This window comes from Armigeres subalbatus, chromosome 1 (assembly GCF_024139115.2).
Source record: "Armigeres subalbatus isolate Guangzhou_Male chromosome 1, GZ_Asu_2, whole genome shotgun sequence".
NCBI classification, from domain to species: domain Eukaryota; kingdom Metazoa; phylum Arthropoda; class Insecta; order Diptera; family Culicidae; genus Armigeres; species Armigeres subalbatus.
In genome coordinates, this window is record NC_085139.1 from 221,970,208 (window position 1) to 221,994,168 (window position 23,961).

Below are 23,961 nucleotides of genomic sequence, written 5' to 3' on the forward strand. Positions count from 1 at the left end.
TGGTTTGGATTGGTTTGGATTGGATTTGGATTGGATTGGATTGGATTGGTTTGGATTAGATTTGGATTGGTTTGGATTATGTTTGGATTGGTTTGGTTGGTTTGGATTGGTTTGGATTTGATTTGGATTGGATTGGATCTGGATTGGATTTGTATTGGATTCAGATTGAATTTGGATTGCATTTTGAATAGAATTGGATTAGATTGGATTTTGATTTGGATTGGATTTGGATTGGTTTTGGATTAGATTTGGATTGGATTTGGATTGAGTTTGGATTGGATTTGGATTAAATTTGGATTGGATTTAGATTGGATTTGGATAGGATTTGGGTTTTATTTGGATTGATTTTGGATTGGATTGGAATTTGGATTGCATTTACATTTTGAATGGAATTTGATTTAGATTGGAATTGGATTTGGATTAGATTTGTAATGAATTTGTAATGGATGGAGATTTGATTGGATTTGGATTAGATTTGGATTGGATTTGGATTGGATTTGTATTATATTTGGATTGGATTTGAATTGGATTTGGATTGAATTTGGATTGGATTTGATCTGGATTGGATTTGGATTGAATTTTGAATGGAATTGGATTCAGATTGAATTTGGATTGCATTTTGAATGGAATTGGATTAGATTGGATTTGGTTTTGATTTGGATTGGTTATGGATTGGATTTAGATTGAATTGGGATTGGATTTGGATTGTATTTGGATTGTATTTGGATTGGATTTGGATTGGATTCGGATTGGATTTGGATTGGATTTGGATTAGATTTGGGATGGATTTGGATTGGATTTGGATTGAATTTGGATTGGATTTGAATTGGATTTGGATTTGTATTGGATTTGGATTGGATTCGGTTTGGATTTGAATTGGATTTGGATTGGAATTGGTTTGGGTTTGGATTGGATTAGGATTGAATTTGGGTTGGATTGGGATTGGATTTGGATTGAACTTGGATTGGATTTAGATTTGATTGGATTTGGATTAGATTTGGATTGGATTTGGATTATATTTGGATTGGATTTGAATTGGATTTGGATTGAATTTGGATTGGATTGGATCTGGATTGGATTTGGATTGGATTTTGAATGGAATTGGATTCAGATTGAATTTGGATTGCATTTTGAATGGAATTGGATTAGATTGGATTTGGATTTGATTTGGATTGGTTATGGATTGGATTTAGATTGAATTTGGATTGGATTTGGATTGTATTTGGATTGGATTGGGACTGATTTTGGATTGGATTAAAATTTGGATTGCATTTTGAATAGAATTAGATTTAGATTGGAATTGGATTCGGATTGGGTTGGAATAGATTTGGATTGGACATAGATTGGATTTGGATTAGATTTGTAATGAATTTGTAATGGATTTGGATTGGATTGGATTTGGTTTGGCTTTGGACTAGATTTGGATTGGATTGAATTTGGATTGGATTAGGATTGGATTTGGCTTGTATTAAGATTGGATTTGTAATGGATTGGATTTGGTTTGCATTTTGACTGGATTTGGATTGGATTTGGATTGGATTTGGATTGGAATTGGATTGGATTGGAATTGGATTGGATTGGATTTGGATTGGATTTGGATTGGATTTGGATTATATTTGGATTGGATTTGAATTGGATTTGGATTGGATTTGGATTTAATTTGGATTGGATTGGATCTGGATTGGATTTGGATTGGATTCAGATTGAATTTGGATTGCATTTTGAATAGAATTGGATTAGATTGGATTTTGATTTGGATTGGATTTGGATTGGTTTTGGATTAGATTTGGATTGGATTTGGATTGGATTTGGATTGGATTTGGATTGGATTTAGATTTGATTGGATTTGGATTAGATTTGGATTGGATTTGGATTGGATTTGGATTGGATTTGGATTATATTTGGATTGGATTTGAATTGGATTTGGATTATATTTGGATTGGATTTGGATTTAATTTGGATTGGATTGGATCTGGATTGGATTTGGATTGGATTCAGATTGAATTTGGATTGCATTTTGAATAGAATTGGATTAGATTGGATTTTGATTTGAATTGGATTTGGATTATATTTGGATTGGATTTGGATTGGATTTGGATTTAATTTGGATTGGATTGGATCTGGATTGGATTTGCGGATTTGGATTGGATTCGGATTGGACTTGGATTGGATTTGGATTGGATATGAAATGGATTTGGATTGTTTTTAGATTGGATTTGGATTAGATTCGGATTGCATTTGGATTGGATTTGGATTGGATTAAGATTGGATTAGGATTGAATTAAGATTGGATTTGGACAAAATTAGGATTGGATTAAAATTTGATCAAGATTGGATTTGGACTGGATTTGGATTTGGATCGGATTGGATTTGGATTGAATTAAGATTGGATTAGGATTGAATTTGTGTTGGATTGGATTTGGGCTGGATTTGGATTGGATTTGGATTGGTTTTGGATTAGATTTGGATTGAATTTGGATTGGATTTGGATTGGATTTGGATTGGATTGGATTTGGATTGGATTTGGATTGGAATTGGATTGGATTGGATTTGGATTGGATTTGGATTGGATTTGGATTATATTTGGATTGGATTTGAATTGGATTTGGATTATATTTGGATTGGATTTGGATTTAATTTGGATTGGATTGGATCTGGATTGGATTTGCGGATTTGGATTGGATTTGGATTGGACTTGGATTGGATTTGGATTGGATATGAAATGGATTTGGATTGTTTTTAGATTGGATTTGGATTAGATTCGGATTGCATTTGGATTGGACTTGGATTGGATTAAGATTGGATTAGGATTGAATTAAGATTGGATTTGGATAAAATTAGGATTGGATTTGGATTGGATTAAAATTTGATCAAGATTGGATTTGGACTGGATTTGGATTTGGATCGGATTGGATTTGGATTGAATTAAGATTGGATTAGGATTGAATTTGTGTTGGATTGGATTTGGGCTGGATTTGGATTGGATTTGGATCGGATTCTGATTGGACTTGGAGTGGATTTGGATTTGGATTGGATTTGGATTGGATTTGGATTGAATTTGGATTGGATTTTGATTGGTCAAAGTAGTGATTCAAATTCGTCGGTGATTCAAAGTCGCTTCTCCAAACATGTCGATGAGTTGATCAAATACATAGTTTTTAATATATCATGATATTGAATTTAGAACAAAATTATCTTACCTTAACGTTGTACCTTGCACTCACTGATAACTTATTTGTTCCGATTCATATAAGTCACGTAAAAATTAAAGATGTTGATAGCGAAAATCCATTCAATTGCTCTGGGCCACCTTCCAATTGTCCTCTGTGAAATTTTAAGTATAAGAAAATAGACAAAGGAAAACATCGATTAACGGTACTTCAAAGGTGATATTCTCACGACGGCCATTCAGAATGGTTCGACGGCTGCAGATGAGAGATCATCAAAAAACGCGAGTTTAATTTATGATCCATCAATTCACAACGATTCGTTTTAAATTATTATGCTGTAGGTATTTTTTTTTCTACATTTAAAAAAAACTATAGATGAATGATCTTGCAACCCACTTTCAAGCGATCATACCATTTCTGAACCAAAGGGCAGGGTACTAGATCAATGAGCAACTCTGAACATAAATATGTACCAGATTCCACATTTCAATACAATATTCGCAAAAATGTCATTTTAATGTGTTGATCGACTACTAAATGCAACTTTTGACTTGAGCCCTTAAAACGTGAGAAGCGGGCAAGGCCGTCTCTTAGAACGGTCGTTTTTGGATTCTACTGAGTTCATTCATCAATTAACATCATTCAAAATGGGCTGCGTAACATGACAAAGAAAATTCATAAATAGAACCAAACGTAGGCAATATAAATAAATTAGCTTCGACAAGAATATCCTGCAGATATACCCCCCTAAGAAGAGAAAACGATAGTCATCAAATACGCCACGTTATCGTGCTCTTACAACTAATTGAAAATGGGCAGCAGCAGTACATAAAAGTCAATCAACTTACCACCACAGACATCGTGAAAAGCGGTGCATGAACCGGCCCGGTCTGCGACTCCATGTTGTACACCAAGTTGCGCTTCAGCTCGTTCAGCACCGCGACGGTGTTCTTCGTCTGGGGACCCTGATCCGTGGCGCCGCCGGCCGAATCGCCGGTTTTCAGCTGGGCCTGCTGGAGCTTGCGACGCTTTCGGGCCGCAGCATTGCCTGCAAAACGGACGAAAAGCGCGTGCATTAGCTCTCGTCACCATAATGATGAGATAACTACATACTGGGATGGAGGGGGGGGGGGACAAAAGGCCAAAGTCAGAATGGGCACAAAACAGATTGCTATCTTCTGCGGTAAACGAGCGAGGTTGCGGCAGCGCTTCTCTATAGGGTGGCTCAATGAACGGGTATTGGATTGGGTATTTGAATACGAATCGATAAATTGTCTCTGCGAACTAAGTAACAATTGTCCTAAAACTATATAGAATGTTAAGAAACGCGACAGAGACAACTTTTTTAAAAATTGAGCCACCCTATTCAGAGTTGCCTTTTTTTCTTGGGGACGATTCGGCACTCGAAGAAGATAACGGAAGTCAAGTGGCAAAGAAGCCACAGGACGAGAAGCAATATGCTATGGGAGGTGAAATTGATCGCTTATCGATAAGCGCGTTTGGGGAAATAATAAATGGCAGAACCGAAACTCAACACAGACAGTGCGGAAGGTTCGCACCGGTTTGCGGTTTGAACACACATAAAAAAAGGAACAACGTGTCGCAAAACAAACAAGAAAGCAAACAAGTAAGCACATACCAACAAAAAAAGAACGCGCCCAAAAATATGGGGTGCGTTGTCGCCGATGAGGGACTCACCTGTCGCTAGGTTGACTGTTTTTATTTTTGCCCAGATTCCGCGCGTGATTTACGTGGTTTTCGGTGGTGGGCGATTTATTTTTAGATGGGAAGAAACGGATGTATTTAAGAGGGGAAACGAGATGAAGAGAGAAAGAAATTTGGTCATTATTATGTCGAAAGAATGGTCATTGTTACAGCATGTGATGGCGGGCGCGCGTTCTTGAACATTGCACAATGGTCGGAAAAGGCTGTAACTCGGACAAGACACTGTGAATTTATTACTGCTAATTAATATAAAAGCTTTTTTAGAATATTGAATTACGTTCGTTAAATTGATTTACTCAGACAGCACTTTAAGATTAAGATTTGAAGCTTGAAACTTTTATGTTTTTGATTAAGGGAACATCTTTTCCACAAATCGGATCGTATCTAACAAACGTGAACAAATTGTGACGAACCGGTTTCATTTTTTACAAACTCAAACCCAATTCGAACCCATTTTTCGATCCATGCGTTTACTCGAATTAACATAAGAACTGGAACGCAAGATTAGGACCATGACAAAATACACTCACGCGACGAGAAAGCCATTTTTTTGTCAAAAGATGCCATGCGCTTTATACTCACAATTGTTATCTGTTGTACAAAGTTGAAGGATCATTCGAGCGTTAAAATCCTGAATAGAATCGATTTCTGAAAAAAGTTATTTGCAAATTAGTCAAATAACACGGAATAACACTTTTCATCCCTGTCCCTAATATCCATGGCGATGAATCTCAAGTAATTCCCTAGCGGGATGAAATAAGGCCAAGATATTTCGCTTTATTAGTTGCTAGTGCCATTTATCATTCCAACAATGTCGTATCATCATATTTCCTTACAGAGCAGGGAACAGGCTGAAAACGATATCAAATTACATGTCGTTCTGTCTTTCTGTAGATTCAATTTTGGAACCGTGTCACGAAAAGTGGCCAGGAAGTATGGGCCGTCTTCTTGAGTCAATCGATCGACGAACTCGAACTCTCAGGTTTTGCCCAACTATTTAAAACAATGAAATAAGGCACCCAGCTTTTGAAAAAAAAATTAATTTCGCCAGACACTGTTGAAAATTGGTAAACCAACCAAACCCATACGTGCATCGCGATCACAGACATGAAAATCGTGCAACTTACGGGCTGGGCTCTGATCCTCAGTTCAATCAAGACCTCACGGAGACACGAGGGCCGCTAATCAGCTGTCAGTATGGGGAATCAGGTGACCGAAAATCAAAAATAGACTTTCTCCTATTTGTAATTTAAGTTGACCTACTAAAAGCTTATGCTTCGGAGCATTAAATCCTAGATAATATTAGCACTCTAAGCCATATGGTTATCGAGATATAGGCATCAGAACCAAGCACTTTTTAGATTTTGAAAACCAATGCATTGTACTACTGTCAATGTCAATATCTTCGGCAACAGTAACTCTTTTTTAACACTAGAAACAGCTTCTGAAAGTTTGTTTCATGTACTTTCGAGTAGTGGTCAACATGGAAAAAATAGGTAGAAAAACATCCTAAAGTGACCAGATGAAAAAATATAAATTAATCTAACAAAATGTTCAATACAAAAAAAATCTCAATGTTTCGCCTAGGGACTACCACTACGACTTCCTTTGGACTTCCCAGAATACATTAAAACCAAATCCAGCAGCTTATGGCTGCAAATCTGCGATTCCGATCACTTTTAAAAAAAATCAATATTTTTGAAACACTAAATATGGGTATTCTTATAATACACAGCAGGCTACGATGGACTGGATACCTATTTCATACATATGCTAAAAGAGCATCAAAAGCAGCTTAAATAGAGAGGGTAGTTACCTTGGAAGATGCCGTTGGCTTTGTGATAGGCTATGTAAACTATGGCTTATGCAACTGACGACGGATACTCCATTATTTAGGCTTGCCAAGAGAAGGTAGCCCATTATTTATCATGTAATCAAGTTATTAAATATGAAAAAACAATAGACTCATGAGTGTAAACGTATATTTCCTTTTTCGAACTCCTAGAATATTTACTATTAGATTAGTTACTAATCATTAGTATATTTACCAAGTTCCAGCCCAATCTTTAATGGAACACAATGGGACAGGATTCCGCGTCGAACGCAATTGTTGCCGATTGGGTCAATGGGTCAGGGTCACTGAATTAATGGAAAGAGCTTGGAAAATTTTCGAGTTTTTTCACGTATTTTGACCATAGCTTCTGATCATATCAACCCAGTTTTCAATAGAAAGCAATAAGACATGAATCACAGGGGCCCTCCTTAGCCGTACGGTAAGACGCGCGACTACAAAGCAAGACCATGCTGAGGGTGGCTGGGTTCGATTCCCGGTGCCGGTCTAGGCAATTTTCGGATTGGAAATTGTCTCGACTTCCCTGGGCATAAAAGTATCATCGTGCTAGCCTTATGATATACGAATGCAAAAATGGTAACCTGGCTTAGAAACCTCGCAGTTAATAACCGTGGAAGTGCTTAATGAACACTAAGCTGCGAGGCGGCTCTGTCCCAGTGTGGGGATGTAATGCCAATAAGAAGAAGAAGAAGACATGCATCCCAGTCGAATACAACTTGTTGCTAGCAAATCGGTTAAGGATAAGTGGCAAAAAAGTGATCTAGACTTTTCCACTTGTTTTGACGTAGGACTTACGTCTCTCTTTACTATACCGGGTGTCATTCCAAAATATTCAAATCGACCGCGTTACGCTGTGTTGAAAGATTTTAAACGTTAATAGCGTTCGTCTCAATGGACGAATTTCTGCGGAAAGCCCCTCAATCGACAGATTTCAAGTATGCCTTTCATGTCCATGCTTGATAAGACCCGAAAAACTTGTTTCAATAGGCATGAAACTGTTTTCAATGAAAAACATTGAGATCAAGGGAACCTATAAATATGGGTACCGCATAATTCTTGCATCATTCCATTACCACGTTCTCATTGGTGCAGACACCAGCGAATGAGCAGCCGCTGGGTCTGCCGAGAAGCCGTAAAATAACGCAACGCGATTTTTTCCTTTCATTCTGACCGGGACAAGCGAAGCAACCATCGATTGAACAGCACTCACATCTTTTAGCAGGGAATGAAGTCTGCACCGATCGCTTTTTCGGCTCGACACCATCGAAGCCACCATCATCAGCCGAAACCTAGCCAGTACAGCAGCAGTCCACCCTACAGACCCGACAAAGCAGCAATGCTGAGCAGATACCGGCAGCAGCAGCAGCAGCAGAGTCGAGCCGAGACCGGCCGGCATCGGTGATGAGCCGAGACAGGCTGAAGAAAAGCCACATGATGCTGCATTAGAGTGATTCAAATTTTGACTTTTTCGCTCCCCTATCCTTAAACGATTGTTTTTGCTATTTTAATAGTCCTCCCAAATTTTTAGCTGATTTGGATGTAATTTGGTTGTGCACGTGCAGTTTGAAGGTTGTATGAAAATTACTATGAGAATTGCCACTTATGTAAAGGATCGTTCCGTGAAGCAGCCCAGAATCTATTTGAATATATTTAACGCATCGCCATCATAGAATAGATCCTAAGCTGAAAGTCAGTTGTTGTTGCAAAGCAATCTGACTTTTTTGAGCAAAATTATAAAGAAAACAGAAATGCTCATTATTGATATTGATGTTATTCTTTTACGTGTTAAATTGAATTTCCTACAATTCAGTATTTCCCTAATAACTTTTGTTGCCAGCATCAAATCGTTTAGCAACAACGACGATATTTTCCCTTGTTAAATTTTCTATGTTGCCAACGTATTCATACATTTTTAGAGCTTAATCGGCAATGATGGGGAACGGTTTTTCACAAAAGTTACTGTTTTCATAGTAATTTTCATACAAGCTTCAAACTGCTTGTGCTCAGTCAAATTACATCCAAATTAGCTAAAAATTTAGGACGTTTATTAAAATGGCAAATGCCATCGTTTAAGCATAGGGGAGCAAAAAGTCAAAATTTGAATCACTCTAATGCTGCATGTATGTCCAAAAAACAAGCGGTTCTTCAGAGTGCCAATAATAGAGATCAATATCAAAGCTTTCAATACCCTTCGGGATAGAAATTGTACTTGGGTGCCAAATCCAATATTCTAGCGATAAAATTTTATGCGTGATTTTCATAAATAGCGTCAAAACTAACAGTGGATTATTTTCTGATTTAACCGCGAAGTGGACGAAGGACTTCGCTTGACCATGCCTAAAAAACATAAGATGTCCAAATCTCTCACATAATATTTGGATATTTGGATTAAAAAAACACCGATAACAGCTCAAACATTAATAAACTATCAATCGATTTTTCATCAAATGTTGGATTTTTTGGCATTGATCAAGAAATATCCAGATAAACATTGTTTGACACTGACCGCACACAAAGCGAACGTGACTGAATGATCGTCCCATGTTACCAATTCTAAATCTTATCACCCGAAATCCCATGTCCTGGTGTTTCCTTCCATCTACTACTAACAATGTTGTCTCAGAAAAGAACACGTACTTCTCACCTGAAGTGCAATTCTAAGCTCGCTTGCCCGGCTTATTGGCCTATATCAAGCGAAAAGTCCCGTTAGGAAATAGACTCCCCTTCTCGCCCTTCTCGAACGCGTTGATGATGATGACGCTTTGGCTGACAAAGAAGCGGGATACAAGACACTGGCTGATTGGCCCACCAATTGGGAAGCAGAGAAGATTCAAAATAAGATATATAAAAGAAAAGTGCATTCGCTCGCAGAGCATACAGTCTTTTTTATACCACCACTAGAAATTCGCGGTTATTTGAAAAGATCGTTTTCTTACTTTTTGCACTTAGCCGAAGCAAACAGCCTTTTTCAAGGCTCTAAGAGTTAAAAATAATGTTCTCCTTCAGTCGCTATCGCACAGATTAGGAGGCCCTACATCCCCTGCTTGGCCAACTTGTGGCTTATTTCAGGCAGTCCTTCAGTGGGAAGGTTGCCACTGTCGAGGCTAATATTCCGTGACCGGACAGATACTTCCTGAATTGTTTTTGATGATTCTTGTTCGAGGTAGATTTGATTTCTGTGTCGGTTAGATGAGAAGATTTTGCCAAGGAATGGTATGCAACGCCTATTATTTATCCAAAATAGTTGATGTGAGAAATTTGGACATATTATGTATCTTAAAGGCATGGTCAAGTCAAGTCCTACGTCCACTTAGCGGTTATGTCACAGACATTACCCACTGTTCGTTTTTGTCTTGAGAAAATGTATAATGGCCATAGTCCGATCCGGTCAATTTTCAATAAGAAGCAATAAGACAGGATTCCGCGTCGAATGCAATTTGTTGCGAGCAGATCGGTTAATGGTAAGTGTTCAAAAAGTGAGCTAGACTTCGGTACATCTAATTAACCTTCTGTCTGTGTTCAAAAAAACTTACGTTGTCTGTGCTCTGGGGTCAAATTGACCCCAAATTGAAATTGCTATAACTTTCTTAATGTTTGGCCGATTTTGGATTTTTGTGGCTGTTTCGAAAGATAATTTAATCATCTTTCAGGTCGCTACTAAAGATTGACTATTGGTGGGCGGGTACATAGCGGGGAGGGGTCTTAGTAAACAAGGGTACAAAAACAGTGATTTTTCATGAATATTTTAGTTATATCCGAAAATCCTTCCCATTTTGAACTGCACCTTTTTAAAAAAGGTTATAGGCGTGTGCTTTGGGATGAGGCGTTGTTTAGTTAGTTAGTTTAGAACTTGGCCGCCAGTTTGTGGTATATTTGAATTCATTATTTTAGACTACTCAAGTAATTCCGATATATAGAATTCTCCTCAGTGTAAATATTCTTATCACACAAATTTAAAATTTGTTAAAATAGCGTCTTGATCAAAGGTCATCTAGTGGGAATGGACTGTCTTGTGACGGAAGTAATAATTGTGAATTTTACAAACATTCGGAAAATTGGCTGATCTTTGGTTACGCATGTAGACCCAAAGGTCTTAATTCCAGGGTTTTCTTGGATGACCTAAACATATTCTGTGAACATATTCTATTATTTGCAGCATCGCTGGAGCAGGTATACAAAGAAAACTTTTGATGAACTCTACCACAACATTCATGTTTGTCAAAAATGATGCAAACCAAAATACATCAGATCTCACATGGAACAATATACTCAAATATAACAGCTCACTAGCGCCGCATCTTGGAAGAAATGCTCATTATATTGAGCACCGCTTTGTAGTCCTGGACATCCTGAACAATGTTACCGAATACAACTTGGGTGTAGGTATGAGGGATCTTAAGCTAAAGCAATATTTCAAACATGCAAGAACATTGCAAGTACACTAGCGCCGCCTATTTGTAAATTTCCTAATTCTTTATTCCATAACATGACAGATCATTCCTACCAGACGAACTTTGTTAAAGACGTCATCTTTACAAATTTCAAATTTGTGCGATAAGAATATTTACAATGAGGAAAATTCCGTACATCGGAATTACTTGAGTAGTCTAAAATAATGAATACAAATATACCGCCACCTAGCGATCAAGCTCTAAACTAATCAATGCCTCATGTCAAAGCAGTTGCAGTTGCAGGTGCAGTTCAAAATGGGTAGGATATTCTGATATAAGTAAAATAAGCATGAAAAATCACTGTTATTGCACCCAGTGTTGTAAAATGTCATTTGCATTTGTTTGTATAATTTTCCCAGAACTTTTTCCAGAAGGTAGCTATCAATTCATGATGTATGACGAACTTATAGCGCTTAAATGTGCCTACAACTTTGTCTAACAAGACATTGCTGTAAATATGTAATCTGGGGCGTGGGAGGCAAAATGTCATTCAAATGACATTATGTCAAATGACACGTGACATTTTGGAGAGTTTTCACTCTCCAGCCTAAGATGTTATATTTAGAGCAATGTACCCTTGGACAAAAATATAGCACTACTCAAGCGTTATGAGTACATCTAAAATTATGCAATAAATTTGGCTTCTAAAGAAAGTTATGAACAAATTAGTCAAATGACATGCAGATGACATTTTACAAGCCTAATTGTACCCTTTCTTACAAAAACCCCTCCCTGCTATGTACCCGCCCACCTATAGTCAATCTTTGGTAACGACCTGAAAGATGATTAAATTATCTTTCGAAACAGCCCCAAAAATCCAAAATTGGTCAAACATTAAGCAAGTTATAGCAATTTCAATTTGGGGTCAATTTGACCCCAGAGCACAGACAACGTAAGTTTTTGAAAAAAGTACTCTGTAGCGCATATTTTCAAGATTTTTCAAGCGAATTTGCACCCAATTTGCATCGGCGAGTTTTATCAAATTACCAAAAATTAGAAGAATCGGTTGAAAACTAAAAAAATGGCAGCCACTCAAATTGGCCTGGGGTCATATTGACCCCAGAGCACAGACAAAAGGTTAAATAAAAAAAACTTCCAAGTCCATAGTTCGATCTGGACAATTTTCAATAGGAAACACTGAGACAGGATTAATCGTCGAATGCAACTTGTTGTGAGTAAATCGGTTAAATATAAGTGCCTGACGAATAGTTGCGTACCACGGTGACAATTCCGTAGACAGTCAACAGAAAAACAGAGACAACATCTGTGCTACCGAAATACAGGGGTTAGGCAAAATGATTGAGATAGGCAAAATTTGGCCCAAATTCAAATCCTTATAACTTTTTGAAAAATTGATGAAATTGGACAAAACCGGAAGCATTCGACGGCAAATTTAGTTAAGATTTAGGAACATGTGCGATCACGATCAATACTGGCCACCGGACACCGGAGATGTTCCGGATTTTCGGAGGCCATGTCAAAAACACATTTTTTCTGCTGCTCGTATTTTTGTGTGGTTTAAAGTTACATCGATAAACATTATTTTCCTAGAAACTAGATCTTATTGAAAATTGAATGCGGGCTGTTGCGCTAAGATCCGTTGAAAAACATCCGAGATATGGCCATTTCAGTAAAACTGGTTCCGGATACTATGGTCAATTATGTGTATCCTTCCAATCACGTATATATTATCCGGTACCATATCAATATTGGTATCAAACTTCAAGATTTTTCATGGAGATGCTTCAGGAAGCATATGCAGGACGATCAGTTGCCCTGACCACTCTGTAGTAGGTTCCAGGTGCCCGGGGGAAGTGGCCAATTTGAAAAACGTTCAGAACCCTATCAATATGGGTATCAAACTTCAAGATTTTTCATGAAGATGCTTCAGGAAGCATATTCAGGATGATCAGTTGCTCTGACCACTCTGTAGTAGGTTCCAGGTGCCCCGGGGAAGTGGCCAATTTGAAAAACATTCAGAACCTTATCAATATGGGTATCAAACTTCAAGATTTTTCATGAAGATGCTTCAGGAAGCATATTCAAGATGGTCAGTTGCTCTGACCACTCTGTAGTGGGTTCAAGGTGCCCCGGGGGAAGTGGCCAATTTGAAAAACGTTCAGAACCCTATCAATATGGGTATCAAACTTCAAGAATTTCCATGGAGATGCTTCAGGAAGCATATTCAGGATGATCAGTTGCCCTGACCCCTCTGTAGTGGGTTCAAGGTGCCCCGGGGGAAGTGGCCAATTTGAAAAACGTTCAGAACCCTATCAATATGGGTATCAAACTTCAATATTTTTATGAAGATGCTTCAGGAAGCATATTCAGGATGATCAATTGCCCTGACCACTCTGCCTGATGATCAAGTGCTTCGGGGGAAGTGGCCAATTTGAAAAACGTTCAGAGCCCTATCAATATGGGTATCAAACTTCAAGATTTTTCATGAAGATGCTTCAAGAAGCATATTCAGGACGATCAGTTTCCCTGACCACTCTGTAGTAGGTTCAAGGTGCCCCGGGGGAAGTGGCCAATTTGAAAAACATTCAGAACCCTATCAATATGGGTATCAAACTTCAAGATTTTTCATGAAGATGCTTCAGGAAGCATATTCAGGATGATCAAATGCTCTGACCACTCTGTAGTAGGTTCCAGGTGCCCCGTGGGAAGTGGCCAATTTGAAAAACGTTCAGAACCCTATCAATATGGGTATCAAACTTCAAGATTTTGCATGGAGATGCTTCAGGAAGCATATTCAGGACGATCAGTTGCTCTGACCACTCTGTAGTAGGTTCCAGGTGCCCCGGAGGAAGTGGCCAATTTGAAAAACGTTCAGAACCATATCAATACGGGTATCAAACTTCAATATTTTTCGAGGTGATACTTCTTAATGGATTTTAGAACCAGCAGCTGTCATGACCACTCTGTAGTAGGTTCCAGGTGTCTTGGGGAAGTGACCAATTTGCAAAATGTTCGAAACCATATCAAGTACTCAATACTCATTATCAAAGTTCAAGGTTTTTCATGGAGATGCTTTTGGACTCTCCTGTCGAATAGAGTTCGCCGCCACACGAAGTTGACCATCTACAAAATGCTCATTAGACTGGTCGGCCTCTATGGCCACGAATGTTGGATGTTGCTGGCGAAGGACCAACGCGCCCTCGGTGTTTCCGAATGGAAGGTGTTGCGGACTATTTATGGTGGGGTGCAGATGGAAGCCAATGGAGGTGGTGGTGGAGGTCAATGAACCACGAGTTGTAACTGTTAGGAGAACTACCACATGGTACAATTTTGGCGGTTACGGTGGGCCGGGCATGTAGCCATCTGCACCCCACCATAGATGGTCCGCAACACCTTCCATTCGGAAATTCCAAGGGCGCGTTGGTCCTTCGCCAGCAAAATCCCACTTTCGTGGCCAAAAAGGCAGACAAGTCTAATGAGCGTTTTGTAGATGGTCAACTTCGTGCTGCGGCGAACTCTATTCGACAGGAGAGTCCAAAAGCATCTCCATGAAAAACCTTGAACTTTGATGCTCATTTTGATATGGTTTCGAACATTTTGCAAATTGGCCACTTCCCCAGGACACCTGGAACCTACTACAGAGTGGTCATGACAGCTGCTGGTTCTAAAATGCATTTAAAAGTATCACCTCGAAAAATCTTGAGGTTTGATACCCATATTGATTGGGTTCTGAACGGTTTTCAAATTGGCCACTTCCCCCGGGGCACCTGGAACCTACCACAGAGTGGTCAGAGCAACTGATCGTGCTGCGGCGAACTCTATTCGACAGGAGAGTCCAAAAGCATCTCCATGAAAAACCTTGAACTTTGATACTCATTTTGATATGATTCTGGACGTTTTTCAAATTGGCCACTTCCCCCGGGGCACCTGGAACCTACTACAGAGTTGTCAAGGCAACTGATCGCTCTGAATATGCTTCCTGAAGCATCTCCAAGAAAAACCTTGAACTTTGATACTCATTTTGATATAGTTTCGAACATTTTGCAAATTGGCCACTTCCCCAGGACACCTGGAACCTACTACAGAGTGGTTATGACAGCTGCTGGTTCTAAAATGCATTTAAAGGTATCACCTTGAAAAATCTTGAAGTTTGGTACCCATATTGATAGGGTTCTGAACGTTTTTCAAATTGGCCACTTCCCCCGGGGCACCTTGAACGCACTACAGAGTGGTCATGACAGCTGCTGGTTCTAAAATGCATTTAAAAGTATCACCTCGAAAAATCTTGAAGTTTGATACCCATATTGATTGGGTTCTGAACGTTTTTCAAATTGGCCACTTCCCCCGGGGCACCTGGAACCTACTACAAAGTGGTCAGGGCAACTGATCGTCCTGAATATGCTTCCTGAAGCATCTCCATGAAAAATCTTGAAGTTTGATACCCATATTGATAGGGCTCTGAACGTTTTTCAAATTGGCCACTTCCCCCGGGGCACCTGGAACCTACTACTACAGAGTGGTCAGAGCAACTGACCATCTTGAATATGCTTCCTGAAGCATCTTCATGAAAAATCTTGAAGTTTGATACCCATATTGATAGGGTTCTGAACGTTTTTCAAATTGGCCACTTCCCCCGGGGCACCTGGAACCTACTACAGAGTGGTCAGGGCAACTGATAGTCCTGCATATGCTTCCTGAAGCATCTCCATGAAAAATCTTGAAGTTTGATACCAATATTGATATGGTACCGGATAATATATACGTGATTGGAAGGATATACATAATTGACCATAGTGTCCGGAACCAGTTTTACTGAAATGGCCATATCTCGGATGTTTTTCAACGGATCTTAGCGCAACAGCCAGCATTCAATTTTCAATAAGATCTAGTTTCTAGGAAAATAATGTTTATCGATGAAACTTCAAACCACACAAAAATACGAGCGGCCGAAAAAATGTGTTTTTGACATGGCCTCCGAAAATCCGGAACATCTCCGGTGTCCGGTGGCCAGTATTCGTGATCGCACATGTTCCTAAATCTTGACTAAATTTGCCGTCGAATGCTTCCGGTTTTGTACAATTTCATCAATTTTTCAAAAAGTTATAAGGATTTGAATTTGGGCCAAATTTTGCCTATCTCAATCATTTTGCCTAACCCCTGTAAGTGCCTGATTAATAGTTGCGTACCACGGTGACAATTCCGTAGACAGTCAACAGAAAAACAGAGACAACATCTGTGCTACCGAAATACAATCAAAACATCAGACCCCCACAACAATGACGCTGGTAGCAGCTCTCTAACTTTCATCTACTTATTGACTGAGTAAAATTGTATTGTCGTCTCTTTTCTTCCCAAGGAAATTTTACTCAATTTTGAGTTGTCCTGCTTTTGACGGAAATTGAGTAAAATTTCCATCGGATAGAAAGCGAGAGCAATTCAATTTTACTCAGTCACTGAGTAGGTGAAAGTTAGCGTGTATGTTTTGTTTACATATGGATTTATTAGCCATTGTTTTAAGCGAAAAAAAAAAATTCAACAATGAAGAACATGCAAAATCGCGATTCGATTCATGGGCGATTCTCTGGGCTATGATTGAGTCTGATGGGATATGAATTGCGCTGGATTTGAATCGTCCATAAGATTTGAGAATTCGGGATTTTATCAACACTCAGCGGTCCCCCACACGGAGAAATTAGAATACTCAGAAATGGGTGTTTTTTCACCCATCTTCAAGATAACTGGACTAACCCACAAGGTGGGTAAAGCGGCTTTACCCATAAGTGGGAAGAAGGCTTGTACGTCAAAATAGATGTGTACTTTTCAACCATCTTCACGAAGCTAAAATTTCTTCGGATGGGTAAAAAACACCCACCTACAATAAAAATAATTTCTGCGTTGTGGATTTTTGTCCAGTAATGAATTATTATCACACAATAAATACGTTTTACAACACAAAACTTTATTCATTTATTTTTACTTTTGCTTTTACAATTATTATTCACATTCACAACATAATTTACAAACCGTATTAGATGTATTGAACCTGTTATTTTTGTTTGGTCTATGAAGTCCAACAATGTCCCTATGCATGCTAGTTGAATCGGTTTAAAGCCATCTGTATCCATGACCCGCCGTTGTTTTTAAATATAATGCCGGCTGAAAAAAAAAAAGTCAAAGTCACTATAATGACTAAAGCATCCGAGCAAATAAAGCAAAATCAAAATCTGAACATTATTTTCAGCGCTAATCAACTTCTCCGATGGCACACACCATCATTTTACTTACATTTATTGTGTACAGCTTCACAGCATCTAACTGGTATTTTATTTGTTCCAAATAAGTTGGCTTCAATAAATTAAAAAATAAACAAATAAGTACTAATGAAGTCATTCTCAATTTCACGAAAAACTGCAAAGTGTTTTTTCAACCATAAAAGAATAAAAATAACTCACATTCTTGAAAGAAAAGAACTATTTAAAGATGGGTACTTTTGCTCCATTTTGCAAATTTTCATATCCCCCACCTTTTTGACAGCTGCATATAGATTATGAAGGTGGGTGATTTTAATACATAAAATGTGTATTCTCAATTCTCCGTGCAGTGGAAAAGAATCATCGGTTGGCCGTAGCCAAAAGCAGCGCTAAGCAGAAAGTAAATAATTAAGTGGCCGACAGCAGCAGTACTCAAGTGAAATTTCGCCGAAATGCTCGGACTATCGCACTAAGGGGCGGATCCATACAAAGAGGTAGCCGAAAATATTTTTTTAGGTTTATCCGCATTTTTTTATTCTAAGTTTAGCATGAAATTAGTCATATTTCTGTATTTTCATCGTATCCGGAAGGTGTAACTAGTAGTTAACCCAGTAATGATGGAGATGGCGAGAAGTTGGAAAGCAGGACAAGTTCCAGTTAGAATGTAGAACCATTGAAGAAAAAGAAGAATGGGAATCTCGGGCAATAGAGGTAATAAACTATAGAGGAAGATTGTCGCTGTCATAACTATCGAAACCTCTTTTGCTGGCGAAGATAGGGCACTAAATGTCAACGAAGGAAAAATCAGTACGTTTTGACAGATAGGTACCCAACATGTTCGGGAACGATAACAAAGGGAACCGCAGCGACAATCGTCCTCCATAGTTTATTACCTCTATTTCTCGGGCTCATTCAGCAGCCGCTAAGTTGCGAAGGCCGACGGAGGTCCTGCGTAGCTTAGTTTATTAAAAGCACCAGTTCAGCGTACTGAGGGTCATGGGCTCGAGTCCTATCGGAGGAAAGTGTTTACCTCCAATACATTTTTCAAATCAAAATCTTCCACATAATGTACATATTCACATCTGAGTTTTCAGAACACAGTGAATTATAATAAGGTTAAGTACATTCAAAGTTAATTGCCTATATGCCGGGTATTAAACCACCCGGAGTGGAAATTAGTTACTATGTTTGAAACTCGATTATGCATATGCACAACATGTGATAGATTTAGTTCGGAAAAGGTATTCGAGGGTAACCGCCCCTTCGGTAGACTTTGATCCCACGACCCCAGTATGCTAGACAGGTGCGGAGGACGACGGGGAAAGCGCCTGTCTAGCGTACTGGGATCGTGGGATCAAAGGTTATAAATTATAACAGTAGGAATCGTTTTGGTAGAACATGAAATACAGAAAGAACTAAGATAGAGATAATAAGTAGGAAAGGGACAAGCCTGGAATTGAACCCACGACCTCCTGATTATGAGTCAGAAGCGGCAGCCACTAGACCACCGAGCTCGTCATTTAAATGCAATGCAGCAGTATCCGTAAAAAAAATCGATTTTAATTTTATTTTCCAAAAAACATGTTTGCCTTTCTCGTGCAACAAAGTTGTAGCAAAAGGCTATTCTTCTTCTTATTATTGGCATTACATCCCCACACTGGGACAGAGCCACCTCGCAGGTTAGTGTTCATTAAGCACTACCACAGTTATTAACTGCGAGGTTTCTAAGCCAGGTTACCATGTTTGCATTCGTATATCGTGAGGCTAACACGATGATACTTTTATGTCAGGGAAGTCGAGACCATTTTCAATCTGAAAATTGCCAAGACCGGCACCGAGAATCGAACCCAGCCACCCTCAGCATGATCTTGCTTTGTAGCCGCGCGTCTTACCGCACGGCTAAGGAGGGCCCCGTACCAAAAGGCTATATGATTGCCAAAAAATAACTTTCGATAGAAGGCCCAGAGACCCATAGTGTTATATACCAATCGACTCAGCTCGACGAACTGAGGTGATGTCTGTATATGTGTGTATGTGTACAAATTTTGTAGACACACTTTTTGGAACTCATCCGATTTACTCGGAACAAGTTGCATTCGAGGGGAATGTGGTCCCATTGTTTGCTATTGAAAATTGGCTCGAACGCACATTGCATTTCGGAATTATTGAAAAATCATTGTTTCTTTTCAATCAAAGGTAATTGCCTATTTCCGGGGATTAAACCACCCGACTTGGACGTTAATTTACAATGTTATGAAAACTCATATGTGAATATGTACGTTATGTGGAAGATATTGATTTGGAAAATGTATTGGAGGTAACCACTTTCCCTTCGATGGGACTCGAACCCATGACCCTACAGTACGCTAGACTGGTGCTTTAACCAACTAAGCTACGAAGGACCTCCGTCGGCCTTCGCAACCTAGCGGCTACTGAACGAGCTCGAGATTCCCAAATTGGACGCATAGTCAAATCACTCGCAATCCCCGGAAATAGGCAATTACCTTTGATTGAACTGAACTTGAGTTGCGTGCTCTTGCCTACGCAATGCGGTCGGGTCTGAGCTTGACGACCGACTGGCAAATAGCTTACACAACCTCACTTGATCAGTACCGTTGCTGATGAAGAATGTGTATAGCCGCCAGACATTCTAAATACTCACGCTCCTCTAATGTGGACGTGTACAATACACATGTGGAAGTATTGGCTTGAGAAATGGATTGCGAGTGATTTGACTGTGCGTCCAATTTGGGAATCTCGAGCTCGTTCAGTAGCCGCTAGGTTGCGAAGGCCGACGGAGGTCATTCGTAGCTTAGTTGGTTAAAGCACCAGTCTAGCGTACTGTAGGGTCATGGGTTCGAGTCCCATCGAAGGGAAAGTGGTTACCTCCAATACATTTTCCAAATCAATAACTTCCACATAACGTACATATTCACATATGAGTTTTCATAACATTGTTTCTTTCCCAAGGATCCTCTCTTGGAAAAAAAAATCAAAATCGATTTTTTTTTCAAAAATGGTGACAATCCATTTTAATTAATGCAAAAACATCCAAAATGACGATGAAAATGTGATCTATTTCCTTGAGGATTTTTTTTACCTTTCTAATGTGATTTTTTTTCAATATATTTTATAATGCACGAGAAAGGCATCATCACTGCTAGGTAGATTAATCTGTTTTTAATAACTCTGAAACCATTACGTATGCTTTGTATACGAGAAAAGCAAACAATTTAAAAAAATCCATTCTCGACCATGTGCCAAAATGACGCTCATCCGCAGCTGTCTGCAGCTGGATTCGCGATTCGCACATAGTAAACGGTGGTAGTGGTCTCTTGAGACTGCTTGGCCTTACTCGTTAGATTCCAACTTAGGCAAAAAAAGAAAATTTCATTTGTTTGAAATGCATTTTTTCTACAATTTTCCTAAGTCTGATGTCTGTGGCGCAATGACTTTTTATCACAGAAAGCTTAAATTTTGCGAATCAAGGTTTGAACTATTTGGCTATGAAATGGTATGCAAGGCACGTCATTCAAAACAAGTCATTTTTTTTTGGCCACCCCTTTCCACATAGTGATTGTTGGGTTTGTGTTAGTGATTTGAAAGGCGTATTGTGAAATGAAAATCAGTTTCTTTAGAATCAACACTATTATGAAAAAACCCAGATTAATCCACCTAACGGTGATGGTGCCTTTCTCGCGCAAAAAGGTAATAAATGTAGCCTTTACGCTTACACCTCGATGATGTACAAGAAAAGCAAAACAGTTACACCGTCTAATGTAGTGATAGAAAAATTACACTAGTAGACGACAGATGGCGCTGCCAAAAGTTTCTCGAATTTCCTATGTTCGAATTTTGACTTTCGAACATTTTCATAGTACTATGAAACTGAACGAAGAGCATACTTACGCCTAAATGCGTGCAACACGAGCATCTTTATAGTACGATGAAACTCTTAATGGGAGCAAGCCAAGCATAACACATTATTGTTCTATGTGACTATGTCTCATCACTATTTTAATATTATCTATTTTTTGCAATTCGCAATTATTATGAAATTCAATAGTGATCAACAGCGTTTTAGTCCCTGTCGGATGCAACTTGTTGCAAGAAAATCGGTTAAGACTTTCTATGTGAAAATTTGGCTAATGTTTTTTATGGCCTTTTGTGCACACACACACACACACATACACACACACGCACACACGGACAGACAGACATTTGTTCAGCTCATCGAGCTAAGTCGAATGGTATATAACACTATGGGTCTCCGGGACTTCTATCAAAAGTTCGAATTTGGAGTGAAATGATAGCCTTTCTGTACAACTTAGTTGTACGAGAAAGGCAAAAAGGGTTGAAAGCAAAAAATGACTTCAGTTGCCGTCTCGGAACTAAGAACTAAGTAGCGAGAAGTGTGAACTGAGAAGCGAAAAGTGAGAAGTGAGAAATGAAAGGTTAAATGTGAGAAGTAAGCGAGAGAAGTAAGAAATGAGAACTGAGTAATGAGAAAAGAAGAGTAAGAAATTAGAAGTAAGTGAGAACTAAAAAGAAAGTAGCGAGAAGTATGAAGTGATAAGTGAGAATCGAAAAGTGAGAAGTGAGAAATGAGAAGTGAGCGAAGAGGAAGTGACAAGTGTGTGAGAAATGAGAAGAGAGTAGTGAGAAGTGAGGTGTAAAAAGTGAGAACTGAGAAGTAGGTAGAAGTGTGAAGCGAAAAGTGAGAAGTGAGCGATAAGGAAGATGTGAGAAATAAGAAGTGAGAAATGAGAAGATAGGAGTGAGAAATGAGAAGTAAAAAGTGCGCATGATCAGGATGACCGTACAATTCGACCGTACAATTGCTACTCCGTGGTTGATTAGAACCTGTGAAATTGCACAGGGAATCAAATGAATGGGGCTTGGGATTTGGCAATCATTCTCAATGTACAAATTTCGGAAATTTATTGCATTTCACCAAGTCAATAATGGCGCCGACCACGTCCTTGCGGTCATCAAGGAAAAGTATCAGAGTGAATTCTAATGGGATTACAATTTGAATTTGAATGCTGTTGGATTCTTCTGCCAGGTACACGTTTACCATACCACCGCTACGCTACAACAGGCCATTCGTACCTGTATGATCCCTGCTCGAGAACAGCGGCCGTATATAGCACCCGTATTAGGGTGGCTCAAAAAACATTTTTTCATTTTTTTTATGGGCCGCCCTTTTATTCGGTTCTATTTGATGCCCTGATGCTCTGGGCAAAATTTCACCCAAATTAGAAGAATCCAACATACAAAAACAGTGATTTGCAGTTGGACGGCACAATTTACGATCAAGGGCCATGATACTCATTCAATTCTTGTAGAATTAAATACAGAATGTTATGCTGAAAACCGCGAGAAAATTAGAGTTTATTAGGCCAAGATGTTAGCATTTTACTGGAGTGTTGTAGGGGTGAATTTATTTCTTTTCAAAGGTAAAAGAAACGAAAATTGCTCAAACCCCACTTCAGAGAAATGCTAATAACTTAGCCGGGCAATCTCTAATCTTCTCGCGGTTTTCTGCATAACATTCTGTATTAAATTCTTCACGGTCTGAATGAGTATCATAGTTCTTCATCGTAAGTTGTGCCGTCAAACTGCAATTCACTGTTTTTTTATGTTTCTGCATACATGTTTGCATATAAGCTTCCAACGAGTTTAGCACCGGCCAAATGTTAACCGATTTGGCTGAAATTTTGTCCAGAGCATCAGGGCATCAATTAGAACCGAATAAAAGGGCGGCCCATCAAAAAAAAATGATAAAAGTTTTTTTATACTAATTTGAGCCACCCTAACCCGTATACAGGTACATATAAACACCAATCTATTTTTACATTTATTTACTGCTACTAAGTAACAGGCAGCTTGTTATAGCAATTCTATATTCAGAACTGCTTGCTAGTAATGAGAATTTGATTTGCAAAGAAATTTAGCTATATTATCGAAATTATCTAATATGATGGGAAGGGGCCAGGGATAAAACCCTTGATCTCCTGCTTAAGAGGCAGAAGTAGTGGCACAAGACCACCAAGTCCCATTAAAAAATGAAGTGTTAAAAGTGAGAACTAGGAAGTAAGTAGCGAGAAGTGTGAAGTTATAAGTGAGAAGCAAAAAGTGAGTAATGGGAAATGAAATGTGAGAAGTTAGCGAGGAGAAAGTTAGAACTGATAAATAAAAAGTGAGAAATGGAGAATTAGGAGTGAGACGGGAGTTGTAAGAAATGAGAACTTTTAAGTTAGTAGCGGAAGTGTAAAGTGGGAAGCAAAAAGTGAGAAATAGAAGCTGAGAAAATCACAGCAAGGTAGTTTTGGGACTTTCTAGGTTATCCAAACTATTCTTGAGTTCGGGACTTGAGATCTACATCTGTTTAGAAGCTTTTTCGGTACTCAAAGCATCGATATATCGCATATATGCATTCAGTTATATCCATTACATCTCCTGAGAGGTCAACAGATATTGTAGGATCTACTACAGCTGTAAGAAAACCGTTTTTTTAGTACTCTAAGCTTCAATATACATTCAACTAT

At 38.9% G+C, this 23,961-nt stretch overlaps 1 protein-coding gene across 3 annotated transcripts in view; it reads right to left on the reverse strand.

Annotated features, from left to right (window-relative positions):
• The window catches only part of LOC134205803 (double-stranded RNA-specific editase Adar), a 209,953-nt gene that overhangs the window by 63,067 nt on the left and 122,925 nt on the right, over positions 1 to 23,961 (reverse strand). The window contains exons 3-4 of one of the 3 annotated variants that reach the window (XM_062681398.1): positions 4,869 to 4,883; positions 4,019 to 4,218 (exon numbers count right to left, since the gene is read on the reverse strand). In XM_062681398.1, coding sequence (XP_062537382.1) covers positions 4,019 to 4,218; positions 4,869 to 4,883 — 215 coding nt within the window. Of the gene's footprint in view, positions 1 to 3,200; positions 3,324 to 4,018; positions 4,219 to 4,868; positions 4,884 to 23,961 lie in introns of those variants that run through there. The other 2 variants (XM_062681399.1, XM_062681400.1) reach the window with 2 other exon arrangements.